General features: G+C 56.7%; 3 protein-coding genes and 2 non-coding genes across 5 annotated transcripts; 1 reads left to right on the top strand and 4 right to left on the bottom strand.

The window, feature by feature from the left end:
* Nucleotides 1-335: 335 nt before the first annotated feature.
* On the bottom strand, nucleotides 336-6,802 carry TSR1 (TSR1 ribosome maturation factor). The gene is made up of 15 exons (XM_086475129.1): nucleotides 6,703-6,802; nucleotides 6,522-6,625; nucleotides 5,957-6,173; nucleotides 5,743-5,877; nucleotides 4,786-5,213; nucleotides 4,353-4,512; nucleotides 3,882-4,045; nucleotides 3,374-3,576; nucleotides 2,787-2,949; nucleotides 2,454-2,564; nucleotides 1,969-2,101; nucleotides 1,436-1,552; nucleotides 1,000-1,140; nucleotides 801-875; nucleotides 336-705 (listed from the first exon to the last, which is right to left on the bottom strand). The coding sequence occupies exons 1-15, from the start codon at nucleotides 6,800-6,802 to the stop codon at nucleotides 527-529; spliced, it is 2,430 nt and encodes an 809-aa protein (XP_086331255.1). The 3' UTR covers nucleotides 336-526.
* Nucleotides 1,814-1,906, bottom strand: LOC147414163 (small nucleolar RNA SNORD91 family). Its single transcript, XR_015183964.1, has one exon. It is a non-coding gene; the product is annotated as a small nucleolar RNA SNORD91 family (small nucleolar RNA).
* On the bottom strand, nucleotides 3,212-3,304 carry LOC147414162 (small nucleolar RNA SNORD91 family). Its single transcript, XR_015183963.1, has one exon. It is a non-coding gene; the product is annotated as a small nucleolar RNA SNORD91 family (small nucleolar RNA).
* A 312-nt stretch (nucleotides 6,803-7,114) lies between the features above and the next one.
* POLDIP2 (DNA polymerase delta interacting protein 2) lies at nucleotides 7,115-17,502 on the bottom strand. The gene is made up of 11 exons (XM_086475097.1): nucleotides 17,333-17,502; nucleotides 15,940-16,021; nucleotides 15,152-15,249; nucleotides 14,385-14,481; nucleotides 13,842-13,917; nucleotides 13,136-13,243; nucleotides 12,772-12,908; nucleotides 11,765-11,791; nucleotides 11,453-11,578; nucleotides 10,970-11,049; nucleotides 7,115-9,407 (listed from the first exon to the last, which is right to left on the bottom strand). Exons 1-11 carry the CDS (start codon nucleotides 17,500-17,502, stop codon nucleotides 9,293-9,295), a joined length of 1,116 nt encoding a protein of 371 aa, XP_086331223.1. The 3' UTR covers nucleotides 7,115-9,292.
* Nucleotides 17,503-17,663: 161 nt separating this feature from the next.
* VMA12 (vacuolar ATPase assembly factor VMA12) lies at nucleotides 17,664-20,160 on the top strand. Its single transcript, XM_086475098.1, has 6 exons — nucleotides 17,664-17,835; nucleotides 17,912-17,985; nucleotides 18,063-18,152; nucleotides 19,246-19,282; nucleotides 19,502-19,614; nucleotides 19,729-20,160. The coding sequence occupies exons 1-6, from the start codon at nucleotides 17,664-17,666 to the stop codon at nucleotides 19,822-19,824; spliced, it is 582 nt and encodes a 193-aa protein (XP_086331224.1). The 3' UTR covers nucleotides 19,825-20,160.
* Nucleotides 20,161-20,603: the final 443 nt, after the last annotated feature.

Here is a 20,603-nt window from a genome sequence, read left to right as displayed (position 1 = left end):
CTGGCGTTGGTCTCTACAGCACAGAGTCGTTTGGTTCCACAGCAAAGGGTCACTACAGGGGGGCCTGGAAACAAAGCATTGCCTGTTCCCCCCTCCCCAGCTGCCCTGCTCTGGGACAGGCTTCCAGTGAGCTGCGCTCAGTCACTCTCCCCAGCTGCCACTTTGCCTTTCCTTCTCAGCGTCACAAGAACTTCCAAACTCCTATCCTTGAGACAGCAAAATCCACACACACCCCCCACTGCGGCAGGGCCAGCCCCAATGGGCCAAGAGGTTCACCACACAAGGGGTGCGCACAGCCTCCCCGTTTGGCCACCACCAAGACAGAGGCAGGCAGATGTTTTTGAAAAGGTTTTCCATTAAAATAAATAGCTGTAGCTGGTACCTGAGCAGCAGCTGGCGAGACAGCCACCCCTGTACAGACCCCAGCAGTAATACGTCCAAGCCATCGCCGCTGTCCTCGCTGTGGGTGGGCTGAGAACAGCATCGGTGGAGCTAAGGCACAAACTGCATTAGCCACGCCGGAGACTTAGTCCATTTCCACCTCCTGCACCGGCACCGCACTCTCGCTCCTCACCCACGGCACGGGCTCTGGAACATGGGGGTCGTAAGTCCATTTAGGAAAGACACGCTTGTAGAGGTTCAGCAGCACCGTGTCCTGGGACTTCAGCTGTCCGTCAAAGTGGCACTTCATGTGACCGTGGGTCCCTAGGCAGAGAGCAGAAGAGGCCATCAGCTCTCTCTCCTGCCCAGGAGGACCACATTCTGCCCAGCAGCAGAGATAAATACTGAATCAAACCTACCTAATGGCTCCTTGATGTGTCCTCTACGACCCCACTTTGTCCTCAGCTCCACTGGCTTAAACCACATCACATCCTCTGCGGATCAAAACACGAAAGGCAGGTAAGAAACAGGCTTTGCTGCACCAACACAAGCGCTCCCGCAGGGGCAGGAGTTCTGCTTCCACATCCCCTCTCCCCACCACGCAGAGACAAGCCGTACCTCTGCTAAAGAACATGTATCGCACGACAGCCGTCTTGGTAAAGATCTTGAAAGGGTGGCCACTGAGCACCAGCCGCTTGATGACGATTCTGTCCGGATCCACAGAAAGCAGAGAACCCGTGGCGATGAGGTCATGCATTCCTGCAAGGCGGAGTCACTAATGCACCAGGGAAGCACCACAGAAGGTGCCTCCATCACCTCCTCCTCCACAACCTCCTTCCTCAAATGGTTCCAGGCCCAGAGCAACCCCCCAGCAGGGACAGGCAAAAGTGCCAGTGCTAATGGGGATGGAAATGTGTTAATCTTCTCAAAGATCATGAAGGGGACGGCTTTTCCAAGTCATCATTTCTGGATAGGTGCATTGTAAGTGGGGTATGGAAAAGGCCTCCTAACGTTTGTTTCCCAGACACCACCTCCTCAGCACTTCCCAACTTACCATTACTTCTCTGTTTAAAAAGAAGCACTGAGGCCGGAGGGAAAGTGATGGGAGCGTAAACAGTCACCACCAGGGCAGCGTCCGGGCGTAGGAAACGCTCCAGCTTGTGCTTATCGGCTAGGACAGAACAGCAATGATCAAGTTCAGGCCAACAGTAGTTCCTCAGAGCTCTGGGAAACCCCACTGAGCCCATTCTTCCCTGGCACACAGGCTCCGTGCTTTAGGGAAACAGGTGAAAAACCCCCCTCCTCTGCTGGCACAGAGTATCTGGGAACGAAGGTGATCCTCTGAGCTCCCAGCTCACTGCACGGAGCCTGCCACCGCCTTGCCTGGACCAGCGAGCCACCTCGCCCAAGCCCTTCTCACTATTTAGTGCCCTCCCCTGGAAGCCTCAGAGCCTAGGAGTGAGTCTTCACAAGAGTCCTTCAGCCAGGTTCAGACACCACGGCTAAGACATCACAGGCTTCCTGCCTTCCAGCCCCCAGCCCCACCTCCTGGCATACCCGTGCCCACCCCACCGGTCCCTCACAAACCCGAGGTGTGCTGGGAGAACAGGGGGGATGCTCGGAAGCGTCTGAAGCCACAGTGAAAGATCAGCTCCTCCTTCGCCCTTACTGGCTCGCTGTTGCTCGGATGCCGCCGCACCAGGAAATTCAACACGGACATCTGGAAGGGAGGCAGATGTGAGGGGCTGACGGCAGGGCTGGGCAGCGATGGCAGAGCAGACAACCATGGGACATTGCAGCAAAGACAAATGCCCTTGACCATGGCTTCCCAAAGGACTGCTGGTCACCAAGGCAGACACCTCGGCCAGGCTCAGACGCTCTAGCCTAAATGCCCCTGGCAGCTTCAGCCTGCTCTGACCAAAGGGAAGGTCCTACTTTGAAATGCGAGCAATGCAGGGAGATTTCAGCCAAACCCCCTGCAGCCAGAACCTCTCCAACCCATGCAGCCTGAAGGAATCGGACAAGGAGGTGCACACCTCGCACGAGATACCAGCAGGGCTATACTTAGTCACCTTTTGTTCGTGGGGAAGCAGCGAGAACAGGACTAGGGGCTTCCCTTCTTTGAAGCTCTCCATCACTGAGACAGGGACATTGCAGACATGAAGTGTGACGTACCAGCCAACCTGCCAAGAGAGAATCGATTGTGAATGCTTCTCTCCACAGAAAAGTGTCACATGCCTGGGTTAGAGAGGAAATCCAGGAGAACGGTATCGTCTGAACTCATGGCTTCATGCCAAGAACCAGCTGGCTGAAAGATCCACTCAGCCACCTTCCTGACAAGTCTTTCCTATTGGGAGCAAGGGAAAACAGCAGGGGAAGAGATCAGCAAGAGAAATGGGAGTTACCGAGGCTCCTTCAGTCTCCTCTTTCTCTATTTGCCGGAAGAGGTTCTTTCTGGTTCGGGAGAAGTCCTGGAACTGGAAAATCCTGGCGTAATCCCTTGGGAGATTCTCTTTGGGGTCCCATGGAGACGTCCGGAAGCTCTTCAGCCCCCTGTACTTCTGGAACCTAAAGAACAGATAACAGGAAAGGAACTACTGTGCAGCATCTTCTGTGGCCTGCAGGGACTCGCACCTTCAGAGGGCAAAGGGAGCAAAGCCAACGTTACCTCTCAGAAAAGATCTTCGTGCAGAAAGAGCCAGAAACAGCAGCCAAGTCCCCAAACAACCTGCCCTCGCTCTGCCATCCTCCTCCCTCTCCCACATCAGGACCCAGCTCTCCCTGATGCAGGGAGCTGCCCAGGCCCACCCACTGCCCCCCAACTAGCGCCTCCCCTGGAAGCCTCAGAGCCTACGAGTGAGTCTTCACAAGAGTCCTTCAGCCAGGTTCAGACACCACGGCTAAGACATCACAGGCTTCCCGCCCTGTCTCACCAAGCTACCCAGAAAGGCACCTTCCAGCTCCTCTCCCAGCAAAGCCTCCTGTTTCTTACCGGACTCTGGCAGGTACGTCACGTGGCGTGTCCACCTCATCCGGAAACATTTCATCCATCCTCTCCTGTTTGTATCTCTCCAGCATCTCTTCATCTTCCTCCACCTTCTCATCGTACTGGTCGTCCCGCAAGCACTCGGAAACGGTCATAGTCTCGCACTCTTCCTCTGCAGGTTCCTCTTCCTCCTCGCTGCTTTCCCCCTCCTGACACACAGGACAGCACACAGCCCGTGAGCACACGTGCTCTGTTGATGCCCATGCAGCCCTGCAAACCCTGCGTGTGCTCGCACTGTGTGACTCGTGACCCGAGCTCCACCACAGTCCCTCGTTTTGGTATCTAACAGGCCAAAAAAACAACAGGATACAGGCAAGAGATTTAACATTGGAAATCCAGGGAAGTCCTGGCTCTGTGTGGTACCCTTGCATGGAGCAAGTCATAAGGACAGGACTGTCCTAAAATATGCAGTAACACCCAAGAGACCACGTGCAGTATCAGCTCTTGGAGGTACCTGGGAAACTGCCTCTTCCATCATATCATCATCAAACTCGTCATCTTCGTCGTCATCATCACCCTTCTCACTGCCTTCTTCTCCATCATCCACAATCCAGGAAGCCTGGTACTTGGATGTGCCTTTGGGGACCTTCACCACCTTCCTGTTTGCCTTCAGAGAAGCTGTAGGATTCCCACCAATGGTTAATACAGGAACAATTCTTTCCCTCAGCAACATTTACACCAGAATCGCTGTTTCCCAGCACAGAATTTGTCAGGGCCCAGAAAAGGCAGCTAAAATGTAACCCTGCTAACTGCCAGGCAAACCACGCAGCCTGGTACTTGGGCGATGGGACTAGGAATGGAAGCCCTGGGCTCCCAACCAGCATGTTTCTTCACAACCATCCTCAGCCATCCCGGTGACAGAGGGTTGCTAACAACTCTCTTGAAAGGGACAAGGAAAAAGTACAGAAATATTGCTGCTGCTCACCCTCTGCTTCTTGCAGTTCTTCTTCAGTAGGCCATGTCTGCTCCCCTTCCATAGGATCAGGAACCACTTCTGACTGCAAAGACTCCTGCTTATTTGGATCTGCCTTCATCAGGACCTTAACATCTTCCTCCATCTCATCGGTGCCATTTACAGAGTCATCCTGAAGGGCAAGATCAGAGTTCCCAGCTGTGAATACAGCTAACTCAAGCTCCCAATCAGTCTGAAGCAAAACTCCCTTCAGTATCCCATTCGTTGTGTCGCAACGTAACGTTCGTTACACGCTGTGGGTAAGGAACCTCAGCTCAGTGGCCTGCTGTCTCTGATACAAGCCCTTTCCCCTCTCCTTGACCACACAGACCGTTGTATTTTCCTGATGAAAATTTAAAACCACCATGTTCTAATGGGCCCAGTAAAGCCCTGACCTCCCACATACCTGTACCTCCATGTCCTGACTCCTCTTCTGTCCTTTAACCACTCGGGGGTTCAAAGAGAGGGGGTCAGGGGGGGCATCCACCTGGCTCATCTGGAAGTCTCCGTGCCCCACAATATGCACCAGGCTGTTCACATCGAGACTCTGTCCCCGGACAAAGCCAGAGACCTTCAAAGTCCCAACCAGGTGACTCTCCTGACCGGGCACAAACTCAGCGGCGTAGGCGAGCAGGTGAGCCCGCCTGTCCCGAAAAGCGAGATGCCGCTGCTTCTGGGTGGCGAGGTGCCTCAGCAGCAGCGAGGACTCCTGCTCCGTGTTCAGGGGGAAGAGCTTGGCCTCGGGAAAGCGCTTCTCGATGGCTTTGGCAAGTTTCTTCCTGGCATCTATCCGCTTCTTAGGTGGCAAGTCAGTGCCCCCTGGGACAGCGAGAGCTACAAGCAGTCGACAGAATAGAGTTCAGGATCAGATTGTAAACCTTCTTATACTCCTTTTAGCGGGCACTGACAAACACTCAGGTATCAGCAACTCAAATAACCAAACGGATTCACGCCACAGGGTGCAAAGGCAGTTTCACGTGTTCAAAAGAACACTCGGGACAGAGAACCTGTCTTCAAAGATTTTTGAGACTAAATGAGACCATGGAGATAAGAGCCCAGGAACTGAACTTAGCCAGAAAACATCTGAATCCCTTCACTCTGCATGCCTAGATAACCATTCTAATGCTGATGCTACCACGCACCCAGAGGCCTTGAACACCCCTTTTCCAGCACTGCCCCACCAGGGTAGTAACACAACAAGACAGCATGAGAATAGCATTCACCTAACAGATCTGTGCTCAGAAACAGAGCACTCAAAGGCCTCCAAACACAGGAGTTTTTAAGTACTGCAACGGTAAAACCCCATCAAGCACCCCCGGACCTATACCCCACTAGAAGCCCTTAATGTTCCCCACTCACTCACCATAAGTGGGGAGCCCCTGGGCAAAGAGGCAGGAGAGGCAGTGCTCCCCCGCACTGTCCCAGCCATCTGCAGGATCCAGGATGAACAGGAGGGAGTCAGCAACCTTTGCTAGGTCTAAGACAGCGTGAAGGTCCCCTGGATGCAAAACACCTCCGTTACTGGGGCTGCCAGGCGTATGGAGACAAGAACCACACCAACAACAGCACTTCCACACCTGCCTGTGTGGTCACAAAGCGCCAGCGCTGCTTGAGTCGGGGGCAGAGGAGCACAAAGCCACCAGCCCTCCCCTCATCCGCACGGACAACAGCCGAATCCTGGCTTTGCAGCAAGCGGAGGGTGGCGGGGGCTGCAGCTCTGCTATGCAGCGGCACCAGAACCACGAGGTGTGGGGGCCCGTCCTGGCTGCCCAAGCTCCGTTTCTCTGCCAGCACCTGTGGGCACAACTGCAGAACATGAAGCTCGGCCCCAGTCCGGTTCCTAACCCGTCCCGCCCCGCCCCAAATCAAGACCGGATCCCTCCACAGCTCAACGCGAACCCGTTCGGTCCAGTAACGCTCCACTTGCCCAAAACCGAATTGACCCACGCACCCATTCCTCTCCCTGGTCCTGATCCCCCCACATAGACCCAAACTAGCTCGGCCCCCACTGACATCCCCCCACATCGAGACCCGTACCGGCCCCATTCTCGCTCCCCACCGCCCCCTCTCAAAGACCCGAACCGACCCGCGTCCCCCTCAACACCCCAACCGGCTCGGCCCCGGTTCCCCCGCGGCCCTCACCGCCTCTTTACGCTGCCGACGGAGCTGCAGCGCCTGGTGCCGCCGGTCCACCCTGCTGAGGTCGCGGAGCCGCCGGCGGGGCTGGGCCTTGACGGAGACGCGGCCTGCGGGGAGAGAACGCTCAGCCCGGCCGCGGGGCGCAGGGCCGGTGGGGAACCCGGCCGGGCCCGCCCCGCCTCACCTCCAGCGCGGCGCTGCGACGACCCGCTGTGCTTCCCGCCCTTGTGCGCCTTGTTCTGCTGCTTCAGCGGCCCGGGCCGGTGAGCGCCCGCCGCCACCATGCTGCCTCCTCGCCGCCTGCTCAGCGCTTCCGCTCGCGTCACTTCCGGCGCCGCGGAGCACGCCGGGAGCGCGCCGCTTCCCTCACGGCCTAAAATGGCGGCGTGAGGGACCGGGCGGGGGGGGGGGGGTGGCGGAGCCCCGCGGCCCTGCCCGCTGAGACGGGGGGAGCGGCGGGCCCGGTCCCCGGGGAGAGGGCGGGAGAGCCCCGCTGCGGGACGGGGGCGAGCCGCAGTGGGGGGGAGGCTGGTGCCCGTCAGCGCCGCGGCGGTGAGGGGGGGGGGGGGGAAATGAGAGGCGGGGAGCGACAGCGGTTCCTTCAGCGCTTTATTGATCAGTTCTTTGTACAGGTATTTACACGAGAGAGGAAACCAGCCCGGCCGCTGCGAGGGGGCTCGCCCGCGCTCTGGGGAACAGCCCTGCGGGAAGAAGCAGTTGAGGAAAGGCCCTTACCGAGCCCTGAGGCAGGGCCCCCTCCCCAAAGACAAGGCCCAGCCCCGTTTGTTACCGGCAGAGCTGATCGCTTTGGGGTTTTGCCAATCGTTGTCCAGCCAAGATAACGTCTGTTCCTGGGCCTCAGGCCCTCAGCTGTACCCTGCCCTGCTGGCACCAAACACAAAGCTGCTCTGCCTGGCGCTGGCAGAGCCTCTGCCCCCGGGGACCACGCTGTCACTGAGGAATTTAACTCTCTCTGCTTGTTACTGGAAGCATTAGGTCCACAGCACCCCAGGAACACGGGGAGGCGAGCAGTAGGGTTAAACATTTACAGTGGCATCGCAACTGCCAGTAAAGCTGAAGTCAGTAACCCAAGGGAGAGAGGGCAGCTGCTGCTCCGATGCCGATTGAGCAACGGTGTGGGAGGGAAAAAGCAGGTTCCTACAGGTCCCTGCTTCCTCTGAACTCGAGGTGTCATCCCCCCCCCCTTTTCCTCCTGTGAAGAAATCGGCACCACAGCAGCAACACGGGGTTGTCGGCTGCGGGCTGTTCTGAACGGGAGCCTTTTCTACCCCTAAAAGCAGGCTGGCTGTGTAAAGCTTTCAAACTCAAAAGCAATGCAGAGAGCTTGTCCTACCTGACAGGAAGGAAGACGCAGAGTTAAGAGACCAGTGACAGAGGAACACTGGTGAAGCAGCAGTAATTCAGCCTCTGTACGGGTATCTGCTGGCTGCACCGCCTTGCAGAGCCAAACGCAAAGGGGCTGCTCAGTGAGGGCTTGGGGGAAGAGGGGATAACGAGGGGACTTCTCAATCAAGAACAACAACAGTCCTGTGAGTTCCTTGTACCTTGTCATTGAAGCAAGACAAGGAGCAAGGTTTGAAACTTCCTGCCTCTCACAAAGCCAACTACCTCGGCCCCCGCCAGTCTGGAAACCCAGAGAGCGCCAGAAGGGTCCCACCACAGAGGCTGATGTCTCTCCAGATCTCTGCGATCCTCAGAGCTGCTGAGGGCCGCTCTGGCTTCTCAAAAGAGCCAACGCCCTATTTGCACTGTTCTGCAGGACACACGTACAAGCAAAATTCCCCACAAATCCGTACTCTTATCGCCAACGGTTCTGCACAGGCTACCGAAAAATTCACTACCCACCGAGCCGAGCAAGCGGGAGCAGAAAGCCAAGCACCACCTCCCTGCGGCTGACAGAACTGCAGGTGAAACCAAGCTCCTCCTGCCAAAGCAGAAACTACCAAGGAAATCCACGTGAGGGGGGGGAAGCCCCCTCCAGCAGCTGGGACACACGTCCCCGCAGCAGAGGCGAGCCCTTGCAGGGGGAGGGCCCCCTTCAGCAATCCTGCACCATCACAACACGCAGGCAGCCTGCCCAGCACCACCTGCCAACCCGCCTTCCCCCATCTCTGCGCTCCCTTCTCCGTCCAAACCGGCTTCGCGCCGCTCCAGCCCGGACAAGCTGCGAGCCGTGGAGTGGAGCTCATAGGCTGCTGACTAAATCCCAGAGAGCAGCTGCATTGCAGGAAGGCTGAGCTCACGTTCCCGCTCCCTAAAACAGCCTCACCGCTGCCTTCTGAGGGGGCAACAAGTCTGGGCTGACCCCGCTTTGCACACGGGTGAGGGGAGAGCGACGAGGCGGGGCAGGCTGGATGCAAAGCCTAGGCCTTGGGTGAGAAAGGAAGACTGGTTGCAACTGGAAGGGCCAGTTTATTAGAGAAACCTCACATGGCAGAGAATTCACAACACATTGGAAAGGGTCCAGGCCTGCTGAGGGGGCCAGTCTTCTGCAGCAGCACAGATCTAAGTCCCCCAGCTCCAACCCCAGCAGGTGCCACAAAGGGAAGGGTTAACTGTAACACAGCTTATGTTTACAAGCAGCCTGAGAGAGCCAGTATTAAAGTTCAAAAAAAAGCCTCCCCATTAGACAACAGTTAAAACAAAAATGGTTTAAAATGTTTAAAAGCTCCGTGTTCTTCGCTGCAGCATAATGGGGAGGCAAAGGTCTACACCACACACGGGTCTCTGTGGGTCTCGGCACTCGGTCTGCTCTACCAGTGAAGGCCGGAGGGGGGGGTCTTCTCGTCTTTGTTGCTTTCCAGAGAAAAGGGTGGGATTCGGACATCAAAGTGGGAGCCATCAGGCCTCTCAAATCGAAAAGTACCCCTGCAAAATAACGGCAGAGATCACGCTGAGGCCAGGGACAAACACAGCCCGGAATCATCAGCAAGAAGGAAAGACACGAGCTCTCCCGTGTCCTGCGCGGGGACTCCGGGGCTGCATTTGCAAGGCTGGTCCAGCAGGAGGGACATCTGCCAAGATGACTCATTTATTGGAAGGCTCCTGGGCGGTTTACATTACGTCTCCAATCTCCATCTCCTGAATAAAGATGCCATGATTGGAGCCTGCAGGAGGTAGGCGCGCTCCACGCGTCAGCAGCAGCGGTTACCCGACTCCCCCTCCCCAGAAGACAGAACCACCCGAGCTGTTCTGACAAACTGATTACAGGTAAATTCAGATTCGCCTTTCTTGGCACAAGCTCCACTGGTTAAGAAGTCTGCGACAACAGGCAATCCCACCACAGGGGGAATGTGGAATAGCTGCTGCTTTGCATTTCAGAAAGGGCGTGTCAGAACTGCATCTGCTTGTCCTTGCACAAACAAAGGATTTGTTTACTGCCCTGAACTACAGGCGACTGTACTGCAGGACGTAACACGGGCAAGAGGATCGTGGAGATAAACTGACACGTTCTCATGATGGAGAGGACACTATCGAACACCGGGAGCCAAGCCAAGCAGCTTCTCAGCTGTAAAACCTTTCTCTCTTTCTCTTCAGGATGCATGGAGAGACGAAAAACTACTAAACAAGCTGGTTTTATTCCCCAGGGCATGCATTCAGGCAATTCAAAGTGCTTAACGTGGCAAACAAGGGGATATCCTATAGGCTGCTCCCTTGCTTTTCCCAACTCAAAGGCAGTTCCAAGGCAGCTTAACTCTGAAACAGATTTACTTCAAAGACACAAGCCAGAAAGACCTGTCATACAGAAGGCGAGAGGTGGCTCTGCATTTCTTGTCCACCACACAGAGATGACACTCAATGTGCTAACCCAGCTGAAACGCAAAACAAAGGGAAACTGCTTTAACCCTGCAGCACAGGAAAAGAACAACTCGGCTGAGCACTTTCCTACCTGCACTTACGGACGAGGAGGAGACTTGAACACCAGTTAGACTGATGGCCTTATCTGGCCTAAACTGGGCACGACCCCGCAGGCCAATTTCTTGTGGACACTGAACTGCACAGCTTCACTCAGGGACAGAATCAAAGCCCTCTCCAAAGAGAGGGTACCAGTGCACGCATCCCTGCTGCCTAGGGCAACACCAGCATGAAGCCTTGCCTCTCGCACCAAGGACCGAAAGGGACAGAAACTGAGTACAGCAGAAGACCACAGAGAACTGCTTCGTGTCTTTTCAAATCCAGCTTAGCACGGACCACAGAAGGAGGATAAATTAGCCTGGAACCTCTCTTGGCGCAGAAAATCAACAGATCATCTCATCACTAATGACAATACTGCTATAGAGAAGCTCATACAAATCTGAACTACCAAATATCTCCCATCTAGTCCACTTCCACCCAGCTTTCAGCCGTAACTCCAGACTGCAAACTGCATCCCAGCTCAGCGCTGTGGGGTCTTACATCTAAACCACTAAGCAGTAATAAATGCTCCTTACCACATGTGACCGCTGGAAGCCTGCAGGGAGACGTGACTGCTGTACTGAAATGCCGGCTGTTCTTTGGATAAAACTGGCTCCTGAGAAGACAAGAAACGACTCTGCATCAGCAACGGATCTTAACATTTCTCCACAGACTGGCATCAACAGGAAATGTATACAGTGAGAGGAAAAACAGAGAGACCCACACCTGAGCATCGCTACCAATTACACAGCAAACAACTCGCCAGTGAGTAGTGCCAGAACCACGTACGCTTCCACTTTCCCCATGACCGGTCATTTAGGATCATTCCCTCGTGCTCAGGGTGAAGTTTTGGTTCATGCATACTGACCACAGAGGTAAAGCTCATGATTTTTTTTTCATTGCCAGTCTCCTATTCCATCTATCTCTACTGCCCACTAAGCAATTTACTGGCAAATCAACCCAAGCGAGAGCATCCAGCAAAGGGCCGCGCTTCCCCAAAGCAGCTCCACGATACCCACCCTTCCTACAACGCCGCGGCCCCTCACTGTCTCCAAGGTGCCAGACAAGCTAAATATCCTCCAGTGCCGTTCTCGGAGTTGCACCACTTCGCTGTCAAGGTTCTCCAAGCGAATACAGTAGCGCCACTGGACAGAAGAAAAGAGTGTTACCAAGAACTGGAATCAGCTGGAACCAGTTGATAACCCATAGCTGATACTGGGAAACAGTTGCCAGGCAAGGGCGACTCTCCCTCAGAGCTTATCACACAGCAATGATGCCGCAGCAAATAAACTCCTTCCCTTTAGCTGCTTCGTGAAACAAAAGGCACTTACCCAGTAGACATGGGAATTCTGGGCTTCCTGTCAAGAGAAACAACAGACTTTAGCAGCTGCCCTTCAACGCTCGGCGCCAAAACCTCGTCAGCTGTCAGCGCAGCGCAAGCACAGGGGGTCTCGCTCCGTGCCAGAGGGACACAGACAACTCACATGAGCACCCAGACAGCTGCTCTCCGAAGCAGTCCCTCAGCTCCCGCCTGGCACTGGCTCTGCTCTACATGTAATCATGAGGCGGGCGGTTTGCAAGGATCTCGTGACCACGGAGGGTTGGTCTCCATGTTAATTATGCACTTTTCTACAGATCTAGAAACACCCGTTTCCTTGCCTTCAGGCACCTGCTTTTCTGACAAGGAGAACATCAGTTGGGCTCCGCTGAAGTTGCAAATCCACACCAAAACATCCACCTGCCACGGCGCAGGCTCCCCAGCCGCTGTGCTCGCCTGGACTTGGAAATCAAACTGCTGTGGTAACTCCCAGCCCTCCCACTCAGAAGTCTACTGGAGCCTCATTATTTTGGATGGTCCACATGAAGTTCTTACACTATAAAGAGCACAGAGTTATCAGCTAAATCCAGAAAGCTTTAGCCAAACCCTCTAACCCCCACTAGAGCCGGGAAACAGGGGCAGACACCCACAGCACCTCATCACTGGGCAGGATGACAGACGGCCTTGGTGCCACCTGGCGCACACGCCCGTCCGTGACCGAGGCAGCAAAGGACCAGTTCACAACCCTTCCTAAATATCTTGCTAACGCTGTTCTGCAGAGCAGTACAGGGTATTTCCCATCCTATAAATAACAAGAGGAGCTGTTCTCCAAAAATGAATGACAACGCAGTTTCACGTTCATACCCCTGCTGGACCTCACAACAATGAAATCACAACTGTGAGTAAAAAGTCATTTTTCCAGTAAGCAGAAGGTACCTTCGGTCAGTAAACTGGTCTTAGGAAAACATGCAAGTTAAGCAGGTCACAGAACTAACCGGGCGACGTGCAGCACAGACCTACCCTCATGCCCATATAGAACGGGATGACTGTGACGCGGATGTTCTCCGTGGTTTCCCGGTGCACGTCGGAGAGCTCGAGCCAGGGGTGGTTCTTCTCCTGCCACGCACACAGCGTATCCCTTGCTACAAAAGGTGGAACTGTGGGGAAGGAAAGATGAGAGTTTATGAGGAGAGGCGTACGGTATCTGGAGTGCTCTCCCCTCAAAGCAACTCCTTTCACATAGTTACCAAAATTATCTAAAGGAGGTTTTACTGTGAGAAACCAGACCACGATTTTTACACCGTATCTCAGAGATGATGGGTCCTTGTTCTAAAGCACCTCAAGCATCTGGCCCTGAGGAGTTCCCTCTGAAGCTAGAGATTACCTTTCGTTTGGTCGTACATGAGAAACCTCTCAAAGAGCTCGTGCTGGATGGGCACTTGATCAGTGGAGCTGTAGGGAAGGATATCTTCATGGCTTACATAGTCTAAACCTGAAAAAGGAACCCCAAAAGCCATTTAACTTCCCCAGCAAAGAGCAGCTCAGAATTCTCCTGACCGAGAAATGGATCACACTATTGAGATGTCAAGAAAAGGATTTTGGCAGCAGCATTTTGCATGCAAGAATGGAGGAAACAGGCCAGTATTAACCCTTAGCAGCGTTCTCCTGCGAGATTTCTCCACAGAACGACTTCTCCAATAAACACACATTGCCTGGAAGTGACTGCACTGTCACAAAAGGACTTTGGGCAGGAAATGCACAGGACCAGAAGAGATCTGGCTGTCCTGGTAAGCAAGCAGAATAGCCCCTAGGCATCAGGGTACGCGTATGGGATCTGTGTCTCAAGAGCACAAAGCACGTACGCTTGTGTCCGGTCAGAGCCTGCCCAACTTCCACCTGTCCCCAAGGGCTTCACGTATTTTAGTCATTTTGCTGTTTCCAGCACAGCCCTAAACCACAGGCAGATCCACGACAGGAGTGTCCTGTAGGAACTGCTGCTTCACTGGCAGAACTTGACCGTTGGCGACTCTTCTGACCTCACCTCACGACTATCCCCAACTCCCCAGAGGTGACAGGGGCAGGTTACTCACCTGGTATGGCATAGAGGGCTCTGCTGTCATCGTGATTTGCCAGGAACGTCACTGCTTCTGTCTGTGATCTCTGGGACTGGGAAAAAGGGAGGTTTATGTCTTTCTGTGTGGATTGTTGTGGGCCAGCTTGCAGCCACGTTTCAGTTTGCTGTTGTGGTTTCTAAAGTGCGTAATGGTTATTTCACTTAAGCAATTCCTCTCAGAACATTTCTCCTTTTAATTCCTCTAGGTTAGTTCTCCACTCAAGTGAGGAGCATTTTCCGTGCTGCAACCCACATTCATAATGACGTGCATGCAACAGAACAGGAAGGCCGAGAGGACGAGGAAAGGAGGTTGGAAAGGGGAACTACGATCCAGAAAACAGTTATATGACATTCCAGACTATCTTTCCCAGGGAAAACATGACTTGAAGAACAAATTTGTCCTAAAATTCTGAACAATCAAGTTAGCCATCAAAGCCATTTTCTTTCAGGGCCTGTCCATCTAAACCATTCAGCTGGGAGAAGGTATTTGAGTTTCAATACCAAGATTATTGGTACTTACTATATGTGGACAATCCCGGGCGTCTATTAGCACCTGATAGTAAGTATGGGTTTTGCCCTTGACCTCTTTGGAACCGTGGCCTGCCGCGTTCTCACTTCTAGAAAGAAAAGCAGAGCTCTGAGCTCAAGCACAGGATGGCAGCAAGGTGTTGTTACCAGGACCGAGCACATTCACAATGATTTTTTTTTTTTAAAATGCATTTCACAGTCTGTAATTACTCCATCCCAACCAAATTAAACTCCCATCAGCCACCCCCACAACGACACACAAGCCGAGGTGACAACCAACGGCGTTTGTCCCAGGCACAACAGCTCTGCTTTCGGACAACTCAGAAGTTCTGCCTGCTCAGTCCAGCCTCATGTTTGGGGTGGGGACTTCTGCCCTCCAATTCTCTCTCTGCTTTCTCCTCATTCCCTCTCGAATCCAAAGGCACGCTCACCCAGCACAGACCAGGGGGAAAACAGATGGAAGAGGGGAGAGAACTGAACAGCGACTCAGTCCACAAGAAGGATGGACTTGGCCTAGTGGGTTGAAACTCCGCACACACACATTCTCGTCCTTCATGCTTCCACCTCGTCTCTAACTAACGCTAAATTAATCCTCATGCAATGTCTCTTCTTTAAGCACCTCTCTTCTTGTTCACATTCAGGCAAACCAGACCCATACCATTGTCCTCCTCAAACAGACTTATCCCCCCCAACCAGGAAACTCGCTACAAAATGTAAATGTAACAGTGCAACAACACAGAAGCCAGAACAAATCCTTACTTTTCTGTGACAGGAGAAGCCACGTCTCGATCATAAAGCCTGGCTTGCCAGGGAAACAGCACTATTCCTCTATAGCCAAACACGCTGTGAAGGAACAGCTGAAAAGAACAAATAACTGCATTTGAGTACACAGCGAGCTTTAATCAACTTAGATACAACAGAAAACGTGAAGCCAAAAGCCCTTTTCTGACAGTATTTAAAAAAAAAAATCTGTTAACTACAGTAAAACTAGAAACATTTACAAAGGGTAAATGTGCAGGATGGGAATACAGGGAGAATCACCACTGTGCGAACCCAGAGCAGAGCCCAAGAGGGAACATAAACAGTCTGTGATGAGAGAAGAAATTCACGTCATCTCTACCCCATAAAAACAAATGACCAAACCAGTAACAAAGTAATAGAACAGCAGAAGTGCAGAAGGGAGACCAGCATGGGAGAGACCGCTCACGAACAGCTCTGTGAGTCACAAGCACTGAAAGGACAAGTTTAGTTGTTATTTTTCAAGTTCAGCGATTGTCTCTTCTGCTTCTAGAGGGAGAAAACCCTCCAGTAAGACCAGCGGAGTAAACGCCATTGTAGGCACAGTCGTGTCACGCTGCAGATTCTTATCAACCTGCTACTGTCAGATGACTGTAAACTGCAGGCGCAGCAGAGACACGGAGCACTCAACTGTGAAACTTCTGGCCTTCTGACACAACACACCAGCCTCCTCACGGGGAGATCCCTTGGCTACCCGATCCCTGTGGGACAAGCCTGCAGGGTCAGCTCCGCTCCCCAGAACCCCTCACCTGGCCCGTCTCGTATTTGCCGTGCTGCTTCGGTGCCTCAAACACCCCCACGGTCTCCAGCACTTTGCCCTCTGGACGGTTTCTAGGAGCAGAGGGGTAGTTTGGTGGGGGTGCAGGGGCTGAACGAGCCCCCGGGTCAGGGGGCACACAGCACCCGAGCTGCAGGTGCTGGCCAGGCTCAGCTCCCCACCTCGTACCTCCCTCAGCTACCACGCACCCCCCACGAGAGCCCCACTAGGCACCAGGCTGCCCAGTCACCCACTCCTTTCCCTACCCCCCTTTGCCAGTGTCCCGTTTCCCAACTGCCCTGGACACTCCCCCACACCCCCTGCCCACCTGCCTCTTTAGCCAACCCCCTTCCCCAATATCCCTGCCCCAGCCACCCCAACAGCCCCCCCACTCCTTCCCCATCTTCCCCCAGCGACCCAACGGCCCCCCAAACCCCTACACCCACTCTAAACACCCCCTCACAGCCCCCAACCCCACCTCCCCACCCCAAACACCCCCTCACAGCCCCCAACCCCACCTCCCCACCCCAAACACCCCCTCACAGCCCCCAACCCCACCTCCCCACCCCAAACACCCCCTCACAGCCCCCAACCCCACCTCCCCACCCCAAACACCCCCTCACAGCCCCCAACCCCACCTCCCCACCCCAAACACCCCCTCACAGCCCCCAACCCCACCTCCCCACCCCAAACACCCCCTCACAGCCCCCAACCCCACCTCCCCACCCCAAACACCCCCTCACAGCCCCCAACCCCACCTCCCCACCCCAAACACCCCCTCACAGCCCCCAACCCCACCTCCCCACCCCAAACACCCCCTCACAGCCCCCAACCCCACCTCCCCACCCCAAACACCCCCTCACAGCCCCCAACCCCACCTCCCCACCCCAAACACCCCCTCACAGCCCCCAACCCCACCTCCCCACCCCAAACACCCCCTCACAGCCCCCAACCCCACCTCCCCACCCCAAACACCCCCTCACAGCCCCCAACCCCACCTCCCCACCCCAAACACCCCCTCACAGCCCCCAACCCCACCTCCCCACCCCAAACACCCCCTCACAGCCCCCAACCCCACCTCCCCACCCCAAACACCCCCTCACAGCCCCTAACCCCACCTCCCCACCCCAAACACCCCCTCACAGCCCCTAACCCCACCTCCCCACCCCAAACACCCCCATAGAGCCGCTAACCCCACCTCCCCACCCCAAACACCCCCTCACAGCCCCCAACCCCACCTCCCCACCCCAAACACCCCCTCACTCACAGCCCCACCCCCCGCCTGCCTTCCCCAATCCCCCGACACCCCCTCCACACCCCCTCCCCTCACCCCAACCCTCCCCTCAACGCGCCCGCCCCCCCCCCCCCCCCCGCGCAGGCCTCACCGCGACGAGAGGTGCCGCCGCGGCGGCAGCAGCAGCGGAAGGGCCGCCGCTCCTCCCGCGCCCAGGGGCCGCAGCCCGCGGGCCGGGGGCGGTTCCCAGAGCGGCAGCCCCCGAGCCCGGCACCGGCTCAGCGCCGCCGCCACGTACCGCCGCGCCGCGCAACCCGACATCCCGCGGCCGGGCCGACCCCGCCGCCAGCCCACAATGCACCGCGCCTCCGCCCCCCGCCCCCCCCTCCGCTTCCCGGCAGCCACCGCGGGCAGCGCCGCTCTAGCCCGCCGCTCAAACTCGATGGCTCTCCGTGTCGCCTAGGCGACGGCGGCCGGGCAAGATGGCGTCGAAGGTGCGGGCCGGGCGGCGGCTGCGGCAGGCGGTGGAGGGTGGCGAGCTGGAGGGGCTGCCCGCCGGCCTGCGGGCCGAGCTGGAGGCGGCGCTGGCCTCCGAAGGCGCCCTGGTGCCCTTCAGCCTGCTGCGGAGGCTGCACGCCGCGCTGCGGGAGGCAGGTAGGCCGCGCCGCCCCTGGCGCCACAGGCCGCCACCGGCCGGGCCGCCGTTAACCGTCCCGTCCCCCACCCGCAGGGTCCCCGCTGTACCTACACCAGCTTCTGGAAGGCTGCGAGATCCACCTGCCCGAGGTGCCCGTGCCGCCGCGGGTAAGGGAGGGCCGGGCACGGACCGCGGGAGACGGCGACGGGTCCCCGCCCTCACGGTGGCTCTGCTCTTCCCCCAGAACCCCGAGCTGGTGGCCCGGCTGGAGCGGATAAAGGCCAAGCTGGCCAACGAGGAGTACCGGCGGATGACCCGCAACGTCACCGGCCAGGTGAGAAGCCGACTGCGTCGCCTGCTGCCAGGACTCGTTCCCCAAAAGCGGGGCCGTAGGCGACCTGACAGGCAGCAAAGGGAATTTGCCCCATAGAGCGAGCGCGGTACGGAGGGAACGTGGGCAGGGACGTGAGGAGTGCGCCCGGGATGGTGTTGAGGGCAGAGGTGGGACAGGGTAACCAGGATGGTGAAACAGAAGAGATGCTGACTTTTGGGAACAGCTCACTGTGCCAAAGATCTCGGGTTTTGATGTGGGAGACTGAGCATCTACAGTAAATATTTTACTGGGAGCATCTGTGCTGCCTTTTTCTGAACGGTTACATTTTCGTCATTGCTTTAAAATGAGATTGTTCATGTCAAGGTAAAAGCTGAAAAAACCAGGGTAATATTTGGATACTTATTCTCTCCTTGGAAGCACTGCAAGCTTTTGGCACAGTGACCGTTCAGACGGGCCAGCACCCCTTCCTGCTGGCAGTCCTGGTGACCCCTCCTGCTGTCCCTTCTCCACGCTGTATCTGACATCCCTGCACGTGTCCTCCTGCTGCATTAACTTTGGGGGGCAGATCCTCTTTGCCCTCTGTCAAACTTGGCCGTTTTGCCTGTGAACCAGAGTGGTTTCAGCAGAGCTGGGTAGCGACAAGCAGTGAAGCAGCAGCGCGGCACTCCCGTATCTGTGCACTCGGCGCGTTCTTCCCCGCCAGCAGCGGGTGTTTGAAATGGTGTCACCGCCTCCGGCGTGACAGCGAGCGTGTGGAGCTTCACAGCTCGGTTCTGGCCGGCTGCGTGACAGGGTGAGACCCCTCAGGGTCCCTGTTAAAGACAAACCTGCCGCAGAGCACCCCCACGCCAGACAGCGCCCACCCTTTGGTTAGAAACGCTCCCTCCTCCGCGTCCTTGAACTGGGCCAGAGAAACCCGGGCGCTGCGGAGCTGCTGCTCCCCCGCAGCCCACCCGCCCGCTGCCAGGGCCCCCCCCGGCAGCTCCCCGAATTTCCGAGTCGTCGGGACAGGATGGGGCGGTGGTGCGGCTTTTATGACGCAGTGAACACGGCAATACAAGCGATCACGAGCTGGTTTAATCCCTTCTTTTAGGAGGCGAGCGGGACCCTGGCTGAATTTGGGAGGCAAGGTGAGTGGCTGCCCGTCCTGCCGACGCCCGGCAGCGGGTACCCACAGGCGGCCAGAGCCTGTCGGTCGTTCTGGTCCCTGTTTCTGGAGGCGTAAAGCACGTGACTCCTCGAGGGTTCCTGCAGCCCAGCTGAGGCAGCCACAGGCAGGCTCCGCTAGCAGGTTACAGCTTCTCCCCGGCCCTCCCAAAAGCACCACCGTCTCTCCCCCTTCTCCCCAGTCCGCTCCGTCAAAGCCGTCGTCATCACCGTATTCAACTTCGTGGTCACCGTGGCGGCCGCCTTCGCCTGCACGTACCTGGGCAGCCAGTACGTCTTCGCCGAGACGGCGGCGGTGAGTGAGCCCGGAGCCGCGGCTCCCGCTGGCGGCGCCCTCTGTGCCGGCCAGGCAGGGTTGGCAGCGCCACCGCGCCGGCGGGGTCCCTCATCTCCCCTCCTGTGTCCCCAGCGCGTCCTGTCGGCCGTCATTGTGGCCTCGGTGGTTGGCTTGGCTGAGCTGTACGTGATGGTGCGGACCCTCGAAGGGGACCTGGGGAAGCTGTGACTGCCCGTGTCCCCCTGGACTGCGGCCCTTGTGCTGGAGGCTCCGGCCCTCCCCAGGGGTCATTAATTTGGGGGAGGTTTATCTTCTACCGCCTGTTGGTACCTGCTCCCGGGAAGGCTGCTGCATCCCTTGGGCCTCGTCCTTCGCTTCCTGCTCCTCAACGCTCCTGAAATGAATCATGGATTTAAAACCCTGCAGCTGCAGAACAGAAGAGGGAACAGCTGTGGACTCTCACCACCCCGGCACGGAGAGGGGCGTTAGCTCCCGCCATTCCTCTTCTCCTGTGAAGTTGCTGCTGGCTTATTCTGGAAATAAACAACATTTTGTGTTCACAACCTTCTTCGTGCCTGCGGGGAGGCGGCTGTTGCTGTGCCGAACACCCACCTGGCATCTGAAAGACACCGCAGAGCCGTGAACCTTCCCTCTCCCCCTGCCTCCCGCCTCCTGCTCCTGCCGAAACGCCTCTGCCTGCCCTCGCTGCTCCCTCGCCCGCTTTCGGGAGAGCGTTCTTCCCTTGTGACCCCACGGGGCAGCACCTCCCCCAGCTCGTGTTGGGGGGCGAGCCCATTCCCCCTCCAGCTCGGGAAGATGATGGCGCCCGGCGCAGCCACGGTGGGGCCAGCCCCTGGCTGGGCTTTGCAGCGGCTCAGCCCCACGCAGCTCCCGCTGCGTCCCCTGACCCACGGCCCCATGGCTGCCCGGGCCACGGGGGGGCGGCAGGGCCCCCGCGGGCAGACAGGGGTGCGTGGCTGGCTCCCCTCCCCTGCGAAGGGCACCCA

The sequence above is a fragment of the Leptosomus discolor genome, chromosome 18 (genome assembly GCF_034619465.1).
Source record: "Leptosomus discolor isolate bLepDis1 chromosome 18, bLepDis1.hap2, whole genome shotgun sequence".
Taxonomy (NCBI): domain Eukaryota; kingdom Metazoa; phylum Chordata; class Aves; order Leptosomiformes; family Leptosomidae; genus Leptosomus; species Leptosomus discolor.
The sequence above is the reverse complement of the archived record's forward strand: the minus strand, read 5'-3'. Positions and strand labels throughout refer to the sequence as shown.

What these genes read in the sequence shown, in the direction of transcription:
- TSR1 (XM_086475129.1), bottom strand. Translation starts at nt 6,802, where the DNA reads ATGGTGGCGGCGGGCGCTCACCGGCCCGGGCCGCTGAAGCAGCAGAAC. An exon ending in CTTTGTGACCACACAGGCAG is followed by an intron (nt 5,878 to 5,956) that starts GTGTGGAAGTGC and finishes TTTTGCATCCAG; the next exon opens with GGGACCTTCACGCTGTCTTA. An exon ending in ACACATCAAGGAGCCATTAG is followed by an intron (nt 706 to 800) that starts GTAGGTTTGATT and finishes CTCTCTGCCTAG; the next exon opens with GGACCCACGGTCACATGAAG.
- POLDIP2 (XM_086475097.1), bottom strand. Translation starts at nt 17,502, where the DNA reads ATGTCGGGTTGCGCGGCGCGGCGGTACGTGGCGGCGGCGCTGAGCCGG. An exon ending in AGAATTCCCATGTCTACTGG is followed by an intron (nt 11,579 to 11,764) that starts GTAAGTGCCTTT and finishes TCTTCTGTCCAG; the next exon opens with TGGCGCTACTGTATTCGCTT. An exon ending in GCTTCCAGCGGTCACATGTG is followed by an intron (nt 9,408 to 10,969) that starts GTAAGGAGCATT and finishes GTTATTTTGCAG; the next exon opens with GGGTACTTTTCGATTTGAGA.
- VMA12 (XM_086475098.1), top strand. Translation starts at nt 17,664, where the DNA reads ATGGCGTCGAAGGTGCGGGCCGGGCGGCGGCTGCGGCAGGCGGTGGAG. An exon ending in CGCCGCGCTGCGGGAGGCAG is followed by an intron (nt 17,836 to 17,911) that starts GTAGGCCGCGCC and finishes CCCCACCCGCAG; the next exon opens with GGTCCCCGCTGTACCTACAC. An exon ending in GGCTGAATTTGGGAGGCAAG is followed by an intron (nt 19,283 to 19,501) that starts GTGAGTGGCTGC and finishes CCTTCTCCCCAG; the next exon opens with TCCGCTCCGTCAAAGCCGTC.